Consider the following 10,944-nt stretch of genomic DNA (forward strand, 5'->3'; position numbering starts at 1 on the left):
AGAATGATCAAGTATGAGCCTTGCTAGTAAATTCTTGAGTTTGTATCTGTTTTTACTTTAGTGTGACTCTTATATTGCGTTGCTTCAGATATTATTGCCAGAATATCAGTGGAGCCACTTATTAAAGAACTAAGCCTGTTTTGTTTTATTTTTTCGATTTTTGTGAATGGGGGGAGTTGACTAGATCTCTCAGTTGAAGAACCATCCCGGATAACCTATGACTGCAGCTTAACTTGATCTTCTGACTTATGTTTTGCAGTCCCTTTCTTCTATTGATAAATTTATAGCCATAACTTATGCAAAATAGGAAACTACACTGCTCTTTCCTATCCATGCCTTATTTACATATTAAGAACAAATATATTTCTTTACGCTTTTTTGTTAGAACATTAATAAAGATCATGAAAGGGCCTTTCTGTAACGCATTTGAGATTTTAGAGCGACTTAATATTTTTAGACAAATTGCTGTGGAACAAACCTCGTTAAACTTCACCTAATAGTAACAAATTCTATATCCTAGAGGACAAAAAGTGCAGATTTTTAGACAAATTACGGTGGGACAAACCTTGTTAAAGAAACAAATTCTATGTCCTACAGAGCTAGACGACAAAACGTGGTTGCCGTTTGTGCACAATCCAGGTGATGCAGAAACAGGTAAAGTTACTATTATAGAATTAGTCCTATCATTAATTCTGTTAAACTATGGATTTGCGAAGCTGTTGCATGTGTTTTTATCTTAAAGATGAGTCAGCTGAATCCTTAAATTAATTTCTTGTATAGGATTTGAAAAGTTTTTATCTTAGCTAGTTAATATTCTACAAGGTAAAGATGCAGGCCGGCATATAAGATCAGTTCAAACGCTGCATCTTATTCATATTATCCCGACATTTAAAAATTAATAAATGACCATGTCCGTCTTTTACATAGAATTACAGGCATAATGTTAGAAATGATATAAAGAGAGACAAATTTAGCTCAATCCAATGTCTTATTCCTTGCTCAGTCTAATATCTGCTTCTACTCAGACGATTCAACTGTAAAAAGGAAATTCTGTTTCACATTATGAAGAGACATAGGAAAATACATATATAAAAATGCCAGCCAGAGTTTCCCAGTTTTTTTCAGAATGCTGCTGATATGTCAAGTAGGTAACTACTAGTAAATATGGATGGGCCTCCAAATCAAAACTAGCCGTATGTTATGACACATCATTTAGCCATGTGTTATTTCATATAATTTGATGAATATATTTGGAAACCCCTCAACTAAATGTTTAGCTTTTCAAGGTAAGTTGAGGTTCAAATAATCTTAGGCATACAACTCTACAAATGGTCCCGGAAAGTTTTAAATTTATTGCAATTAATAACTACAATAAATTATTAATGTAAATTTCCAAATTTTTACAAAATTGAAAAAATAAAGTTGGAACAAATTTATAAAAACTGATTTCTATTCATTGAATTTCATTTTTAAATTAAAAAATATTTTGGTTTCACTTGTTTCAAATTTATTTGTTTACAAATATATAAATAATAAAACTAAGGATGTATAAAAGAGGACTTATCGAGCTCCCAAGGTTTTTGATTAGATTGGAGAATAAGAAAAGGTTTTTCGAGTTTCAGAAAAAAAAAAGGTTTTTCTTTAACATGAAGTGACAATGTAGGGAAATATTTTTATCATGTGTGCAAAAGCAAAAGTTTGCCTCTCAATTATCTCAATCTTTGGAACAAAATTTTGGAGAGAAAGTGTTTTTAAATTATCGTTCTCATTATTTTCTCTTTTATTCTAAAAAATTTGGGAGAACAATTTCGAAAGAATATTCTCAAAAAAAATTTCTTCCTCCAAATTTGAACTTAGGAAGTATCATTTACCTTCCATCTGTAAAATATTATTTACCTTCCGCTAAAATTTACTGCACAGGCTTTTAAGGTATTGTTGTATTCACTAGCTCCATGAAAATTTATACATGATAGGTAGATTTTTTTTCCCATCCTGATAGTTTAATATTATCCCAACAGTCGGGAACGATTGTTGGATAAATGGTAACTCAAAATTAAGACCACGACCCTTAGATTAGAGCTGTATCCCTCGTTAGAATAAAATCTAATTAATGTCAGCGAGTAATTTCTGAATGCAGATATCAACAAAATAATAATCTATACTATTTACTATATACTATAAACATATACTCCTTTATATTTCATTCATTTATATACACTTTCCTTTTTCAGATATTTATTTAATTCAATACATTTCAAAAGTTGCCAAAAATAATAAAAATTTATTGATATAAAAATTAATTATATCCACTATTTTCTCCTTCTACACTCACTTTATATATATTAAATATTAATAGTTTCCACCACTTTACCCAACTTTGATATTTTTTATCACTAAATTATAATTTTTCTTTATCTTTCATCACAACACTTTAATAAAAATAATATTTTTAAATATCTTTCTTGTCCTCCGTACCAAACCATTTATATACACTTGCCTATGCCTGGGACGGAAAGAGTAGCAAACAAAATGATTATTCGCTTTATTGGCATAAACTTATCTGCGTTCCAGTTTTTTCATTGGCGTGATAAGGCAAAAGTGATGGAAGAAAGGCCCTGAATGAGGAAATTGGAGACGAACAACCAGAGAAGATAACTCTTACTCACTCTCCTTTCTGGGTTCAAATATTCCATCTCCCTTTTATCTAAAGCTATCACATCGAATTTCGGGAAGGTCTTGGAAATTGATAATGATAATTTAGGATTAGAAAAATTTCGTATAGTTAAGTTGTTGTTGAATGTGGTTATCCTTTGTGTCGTTTTCAGAAAATAAAAAAAAAACAAAATAGGGGAGGTGATCACAATTGGTTATAAGTGTGAACGACTGCCTTTCTTTTGTTATTTATTTGGGCGAATGGGACATAGTGAAAAAGATTGGTTTATGTAGCTGAGGAAAACCGGGATAGTAAAATGGGTTGGGGAGGTTTTCTAAAAGCAAGTATGCGGAGAGGAAGAATGCGTCACAAAGAAGAGGTTGATAATTTGAAATCTATGTGTGTAAAGAGGGTCCAGATGAAATAGAAAAAAGCAAGGCAATGGTCTGCGAATATACCAAAAATAGTGAAAACGTGGTTTCAGCTGTTCCTTATGCAGGTCTGGAGGTTACAAAGAGTACGGATAAAATTGAAGCTAACTTGGAACTGGATGCTACAATAAAAAGTCCATAGAAAACAAAAGACGAATCCACAATAAAAAAGCATATTTGGAAGAGAAAGGAGAAAACTAACAGCCAAGCAGATTGTAGTAAAAAGGAAGTAAATGTTCTGCATTTGACAAATAAATGTACTGTTGATGAGGAAGATTTGGACGTAGAAATGGGAGAAGATGCTGAGTGGAAGAAAAGTAAGCTAGTATTGCCAGGCATAATTCCTACTATTCAGGCGGAGGTTGGTCACAACCAACCCCGCCAAGCACCATGAGTTACTTGTGCTGGAACTGCCGGGGACTTGCCAAACCCGACCAATTCGTGCACTTTGGAGATGGAGTGCGTCGTTGGCTCCGGATATGATTTTTGTGTCAGAATCAATGATTAGCAGAGTAGATGGTGAAGGTTCAAGTAAAAAACTAGGATTTTCAAATTCTTTTGGAGTAAGTAGTAGAGGTAGATCAGGTGGTTTATGTTTATATTAAAAAGACAACACTATTGATTTTACTCTAGTCTCTTTCTCTAATAACCATATTTGTGGGGATATTTCGCGAGAAGGGAGAGGCACCTGGATGGCCGGATTCGGGTTCTAAACATCTCACATGGGAACTTCTAAGAAGATTTTGCGAAGTTAGTGACATTCCTGTTATGATTGGAGGGGATGAATGAGGGAGGGGCAGAAAACGGAAGAAGGTCCATTACTGATTTTTAAAATTGTGTACAAGATTGTGGCTTACGGGATCTTGGTAATAAGGGTAATTGGCGGACCTGGGAGAGAGGAAAAACTCCTGCAAGCAGAATAAAAGAACGCCTTGACCGTTTTTTGGCCACTACAGATTGGATCACAAACCATCCTCATGCTACCGTAGAACACCTAATTCGTATCAAATCAGATCATGCTCAAATCATTGTCAGAAGAGAACAGATGCACCAGCAACGAAGGAGATATAAAGGTAAAAAAGGTTTCAAATTTGAGTCCAGTTGGTTATTGGATGAATCTTGTGAAGCGGTTGTTAAAAGTACATGGGAAAGATCAGAAGGATTTCGGCTCACAAATAAGTTAAAGGCTGTTGCAGGAGAACTAATTTTTTGGAGCAGGGACACACGGGATGATTTAGGGAAAAAGGTGGAAGATGTTGAAAAGATATTGAAAGAATTATAGGTCAGAGCAATAACACCCTGCAAAGCACCGGGGCCTGACGGTATGCATGCAATTTTTTATGAGAGATTTTGGCGTAATTGTTAAGGATATCACTAAATTTGTTCAGAATATTTTACACGGAAAGTTATCTCCGAGTCTGGTGAACAATATAAATATAATTCTGATTCCAAAAGTAAAGAACCCAAAACAAGTCTCTCATTTCACGCCCATAAGCCTATGCAATGTTTTGTATAAACTTGTGACAAAAACGATGGTTACGAGACTAAAGAAGTACCTTCCAAATCTGGTCACTGAAAATCATAGTGCATTTTTCCCAGGCAGGTTAATAATAGATAACGCCATAATTTTCATGGAATTTTTTCACTCAATAAAGACAACGTGCAAGGGCCGAAAGGGAGTGGTTGCTTTAAAATTAGATATGAGTAACTCTTATGATGGAGTGGAATGATTTTTTGTGGAGAAGTCGTTGCGCAAGATGGGGTTTGAAGGTAGATGGATTAAATTAGTAATGGATTGTATCTCTTCAGTGACTTATTCTTTTGTTATAAATGGTAAGATATGTGGCAATGTTTTTCCTACTCGAGGACTTAGACAGGGAGATTCATTATCCCCGTATTTGTTTATATTGGTAGCTGATGCTTTCTCACGTATGATAGAAAAGGCTGCAGAAGGTAAGCTCATTCACGGAGCCAAAGCTAGCCGAAACGGACCTCCAATCACTCATCGGCTATTTGCAGATGAATAGTCTTCTTTTTGAAAGAGCCAATCGACAAGAATGCTCAATAATATTTGACATGCTCAACAAATATGAAGCAGCGTCCGAGCAGAAAATCAATATTGAAAAGTTGAAAGTCTCTTTAGTAAAGGGGCTAGTGAGGAGAAAAAAGAGAAGTTACTTGGTCTTTCGTTAAGTGGCATTTATGACACTTTATAACGCTCCATTAAACTTTGAATTGGTATTTTTGTATTCAAGTTATTGGTATTTTAATGTGTTTTCTAGTATTTTTGCATTTCAGGCATTAATCCGGAATTCAGGTGAATTAACATTGATTTGATGCTAATATGGTGTTAGGATGGTGTCCAAGGAATAAAACTCGTGAAGACCAACTCATTGCAGCAAGAAAAGAAGAAAAAAAAGGAATTTTCTCCAGAAGGTCGGCGCGCCCGCACCCGAAAAACAGAGACACAGCGCGCCCACGCTGATCAAGCGCGCGGCCGCGCCGAGTCGGGATTTTTGAATCCTGATTCTTATGGGCTTTTGATTGGAGGACTTCTACTACGCATGGACTGCTATATATACCTAAATAAAGGTCGTTTTTCATAAGAAGACGTACCAGAGCACAATGAAAAGGCGTAAGAAGACCGTTTTAGCACAATTCAATGAAAGCGAAGAAGATCTAGTTTATACTTGTGATTCTTTGTTCTAAGTTGTAACTTTGGATGCTAGTTTTCTTTGTTAGGTCACACAACACTGTAGAAGGGGGTTGAATACAGTATTATTACAATCAAATCGATTTTGAACATAAGTGACAGTAAACAGATATATTCAATAAGATAAACTCTGTTACAATAGAACTGTTCTCTCTCAGTGATTAACAAATATCACTAAAAGCTGATAGGTTACAATGTATAATCTTCTCGATAATGATAACACATATAGTGTAAAACCTAAGTCTGTGTTTATATAGTACACAGTTACAAGATGACTTCTAATTGATATGGAATATAATTCTGTCTCCTAAAATATATCAATCAGATATCTTCTACAAGTCTTCCAGTCTTTTAACTCTTTCCATGCATATCTTCTTTTGTTTTAGTCTCGATCTTCTACTATAAATCAGCTTCCTTCCTTATATGAAAGTCTTTCCGCACTTAAGTTCTGATATGACCTTAAGTTTTGATATTAAGTTCTGACTTCCAGTAAATCCTGATTTCAGTAAGTCCTGATATGACCTGTTGGTTAAGATCTGAAAATTAAACATGAATCATATTAGACATGACATCTCAAATATATCTTACAATCTCCCCCAACTTGTAAATTATGCAAAATATACAAGTTAATAGATTTGATGATGTCAAAAACATTTAAGTACAAATGCAATAAGAGTTTAACTAGATAACTAACTATAACTTACAGTCCTTGTAGCTTTTACCAATCTCACTGAGTCAATCTGAATCCATATTGATTCTTGACAAAGCTTGATATCAGCTTTTCTTTTTTAATTCTCAGAATTTGAGACATTGTAGTCTTGACTTGCTTCATCTCTTCATTCTGACTTCCAATCTGATAGATTGCAGTCCTTAAAGCAGAGATATGGTTTCTTTCTAAACCATCATTTAGTCTTATTACCCTAGGATGAGAAGAATCTTCATTGTAGCATAAACATTTCTCATTCAGTAACACTTCAAGCTTAGCAGAATTCTTCTTCATTGGAGTTTCACTTCCATCATTTTCAACAATACTAGGAATGAATTTTATAACTCTTGAACCAGAAATTCTAGCTTTATCTCTGATGGTCTTCAATATGAAGTTTGACCATCTCCTGGTAATATCAGATTTTACCTCTAAAAGGTAATAAAAGAATTGAAGTTCTTTCAGTGATTTGTTTAACACATCTGATTCCGACATTTGATATGTCCTTCCGTCTTCAAGAAATAGAATCAGATTTTCCTTGACATTGTGCTTGTCATGAGCATCCAGTACCACTTGAACAGAGATAACCTTATCAAGGTGTTTCTGTGTAACATCTTCAAGAGGTTTGTCAGTTAATAAAAATGGATCTCTAATAGCAACTTCAGCTCCTGTTTTGATCTTAGCTTCATCAGAATCTAGCCCAGCCCTGTCTCTTGGTTCTCTAGCATTTAACCCAATAGTCATGAATGTAGACAACAATTGGCTTTTCTTTGGATCTGATGGTTTGACATTTTTCCACAGAAGTTTCTTTTTGTCAGCTACTTTCATTTTGTCTAAATCAACTTGAGCACTGTCAGAGGTTGATATCTTGATGACTTTATCAGAACTTGCTGGTTCTGTTGTGGCTTGCAGTTCTTGACTCTGAACAACTTGAGCCTTGTCAGAGGTTGTCTTTGATTCTTCAGAAATCTTCTTTCTTTTCAGAGTTTGAACATCTTTATCTTCAGCAAGATTATCATCAGTAACTTGAACAATTTTGCACACTGGCTTTATCAAAATTTGAGGAATTTTCATCTCCAGTGGCTTGGTTGGTTCATCAAACACAAAGTAATAAAAACACAAGTCTTTAAAACTTTCTGGTGGATTTGAATGTATCCACCATATATATATATATAAGCTTGAATAGCTCACAACTGCTTACAAATATGAACAACTAAACTTACAGAGAAATGCTAAAGGATACAGCTTACAATTGTTTCTCTGAGAAAAATATTGCTTAGTCTTGTTGTTGTTTTAATTGCTACGCTTGGTTTATATATATCACCAAGATTACACAGTAATAAGACAAGATAATAAAACAAAACATATCAAGTCTAATACTATGCTTCTTCATTACTCTATTTCAGCATCTTTGAATATCTTCATAATAGCATGGAAATAGAAATGCTTCTTTGTTCTTAAAAACCCAGTTGAATAGGCTGCCACATTCCTTTTGCAAACACTCGAAGCATGTGACTGTGTTGTCACTGTCAACAGATGTTTGAATTGATCATCCGTCGGGTAGCCTTGTTGATCATCCATCGGGTAGCTTTGTCAATCATCCGTCGGGTATCCATTTAACACTTGACTCTATTTCATTTGTGCAGAATTACAAGATATCATCTATTTACATTTAATTAACCTATTCTGCACATCTACTAGCAGTCTACATGGTTCATAAGCTACTACAGAATCTATACAAAGGTGTTTGCAAAAATGTGCTACATGACTTATTGTTACATAAGCTACTCACTCGATGGATATAAAATCATCATCCGTCGGGACTATATTGAGTCATCCGTCGGGACTATATTCCTTATCCGTCGAGTGCTACATAATTCACTAAGTTGAATCTACTAAGGTGGTTTGTTAATAAAATCATCAAGTTCACAACATATTCCCAAAAATCTCCCCCAATTTATGTCTACTAGAATTGTAGCCATAAATTAAGAGAAACTTGATGATAACAAAACACTCTAAGAATATAAATTTAAATGAAAGTAGATAAAACTGTAAAGTGCTGCAAATAACAAAATGTACAAAGATTTGCTCACAGTTATTTTCAAGGTGCTCCTCTAGCCTGAGCAGATTGATCTATTTTCTTGATGATCTGGATCTCTTTCCAAGCTTTTTGTTGTTTTCTTCTATCTGATTTTGGAGCTGTCTGTGGAATTCCAGTTCATCAGATTCTGAGAGATTTAGCATTCCTTGCATTTCCAAAACAGTCTCATTGCTAGAGATGCTCAACTGGTCTTCTAATCTGAAGAATCTTCTAAGTCCCTTATCATCAATGAATTCCATCAGCCAGTAGGGCCTTAGATGCACTCTACTTCCAGTGTAAGGAATAGTTAGAGTCTTTGGGAGTGTATCTTTGGCTCTAATACTCCTAAGTTCTTCAATCTTCTTTAGAACCCGTCTTCTAGCTATCACATTGAATCTAAAGTTCTTCTTAAATGATGAATAAACCTTTATCAGCACAGATTGACTTTCTTGAAGGATCCTGTGAAGTGGCCATTGTATCTCTTTTCCTCCATTGTACTTGAATACTAACCTTTCAGGTAGATTCCTGTAAGCATCAATCCCTCTAACTTCTTCCAGTTCATCTAGATAGAGGTTTAAATATGAGAATTCCTTGATGTCACAGATGTACATAATGTCTCCCTTATTGACTTTGGTTTGAGCTTTGGTTAGGGACTTGGATCTGAGAGTTGAGGGCTTCACTTTCTTGACTGCTCTGGTCTTTGTCTTCTTTGGCTTCATGAAGTGAGGTAGATTGAGTTCAGGTATTGGTAGACTATCCCAGTCTATTGGCTCATCCTTTGGAATGATAGGTTCACCATGAAAATTCTTGGATGGATCTATCTTGAATTCTCCATGTGCCACATAGGGCATGGATGTTTGAGTTGTTGTAAATGTAGACTTTTTGGAAAACTGATCTTCCAACTCCTTTTTATCAAAGTCCACTTTTCTCTTTGCATGAAGTTTGTATCTAAAACTTTTTCTCTGCTGTGATTCTTCTTGCATTTTCAGTTCCTTATATTCAGTGGTTTCAGGTGATTGTTCAGGAATTTGTTTTGTAGGTTTCACAACATGTAGCTTGGCCAAGATAGCAGCTTGCTCCTTCTTTTGTTTAACCTTTTTATCATCTAGAGTAGCTTGCTTCTTTTCTTGCTTCAATCTTTCCTTTTCTTCTCTTTTTGCTTCAGAAAATTGAGGGTGTCCAGCCACCACACAAATTTACTTACCATTCCTGAAAACCTTGACAATTCTTCTTTTCAATGCTGAATCAGCTGGATCCTTGTAGAATGCAATAGATCTTGACAGCAGTTTTTTTTCATTAGGCTTTGGTGTCTCATATACTGTATCCAAAGGGTTCTTTAGAGAATGTTTAGGATAGTTCACCTTTGGCTTCAAAATTAGCTCAGCCTTTGGAAATTTGATGCAGGATGGTTGTCCTCTTTCTAGATTATTCATGCTCATATCATTCACAGAGATTTTCCTAACTTGAGAGTGATGAATGGTTGATTTTTCTGGCTTCTTTGCTAGCCTAAACCTATTTTGAATATCCTCTTCAATTTTCTCCCAGTTGATTGGGCTCAACTGCTTCTTTTCAGCTGCTCTCAATGTGGCAGCTGCTTCATTAATCAGATCAATGCTGTCTTTAGTTGGTGGCTTGGTGAAAGAAATTGCAGGCACAATTACTTTACTGACTTGAATATTAAGCTGTTTTCCCCCTCACTTGAGCCTTTCTCCCCCTTTTTGTTATCATCAAGTTGTGTGAGAGGGAGTTGAGCAGCCACCAACTGTTGGAGTAGTGCAGTTTGATTTTCTTGATTGTTAAGTATCTTGGCCATTGACTTCTCTATAGCAGATATTCTTGAGTCCATGGCCTCAACTTTCCTATTGAGATCAGCCTCCTTCCTTAGCTTTTGAACAATTTCAGTCATGGTGGTTGCAGGAAGTCTAGCATCCAACCTTTCTATGACATCCTGCTTTACTTCAGAAATTTCTTGCTTGATTGCATCCACACTCTGACTGTGTTGGAGGGCTTGAATTTTATGCAGCTGGAGTGCTTCAAGATGTTTTGTGAGTAGCTTCTTTGTGTTGGCATTTGAAGATGCCTGAATGGCTGCTTGGGTGTCATGAATTAGCTTGAATAGTGTTGATTGGAGATGTGAGTAGGAGCATTCTTTTGTTAGCATCCAGGCAGGAACATCTGCATCTTCCCCTATGCTTATGCTATCTTCCTCATCATCCCCAAAAGAGTTTTCATCCAGTTCAAAATCACTGCCAATGTTGGAAGACATAGCAGTGATTGCATCCTTTGCTCTCGGTAAAGATTGTGTAGTATGCACCAAGTTCAGCAATCTTTCAGCCTCCTCATTTCCCTGTACAACTAGAGTTT

At 35.4% G+C, this 10,944-nt stretch overlaps 1 protein-coding gene across 1 annotated transcript; it reads left to right on the forward strand.

The window, feature by feature from the left end:
- Nucleotides 1-3,373: 3,373 nt before the first annotated feature.
- On the forward strand, nucleotides 3,374-4,366 carry LOC141665230 (uncharacterized). Its single transcript, XM_074471207.1, has 3 exons — nucleotides 3,374-3,445; nucleotides 3,718-3,790; nucleotides 3,930-4,366. Exons 1-3 carry the CDS (start codon nucleotides 3,374-3,376, stop codon nucleotides 4,364-4,366), a joined length of 582 nt encoding a protein of 193 aa, XP_074327308.1.
- Nucleotides 4,367-10,944: the final 6,578 nt, after the last annotated feature.

Source organism: Apium graveolens, chromosome 6, assembly GCF_009905375.1.
Source record: "Apium graveolens cultivar Ventura chromosome 6, ASM990537v1, whole genome shotgun sequence".
Lineage (NCBI taxonomy): Eukaryota > Viridiplantae > Streptophyta > Magnoliopsida > Apiales > Apiaceae > Apium > Apium graveolens.

Excerpts from the sequence above, each read along its gene's own strand:
- LOC141665230 (XM_074471207.1), top strand. The coding sequence starts at position 3,374 with ATGGGAGAAGATGCTGAGTGGAAGAAAAGTAAGCTAGTATTGCCAGGC. Across the intron at positions 3,446-3,717 it reads TTCCTACTATTCAGGCGGAG|TCTCTTTCTCTAATAACCAT; the intron begins GTTGGTCACAAC and ends ATTTTACTCTAG. Across the intron at positions 3,791-3,929 it reads ACCTGGATGGCCGGATTCGG|ATTGTGGCTTACGGGATCTT; the intron begins GTTCTAAACATC and ends ATTGTGTACAAG.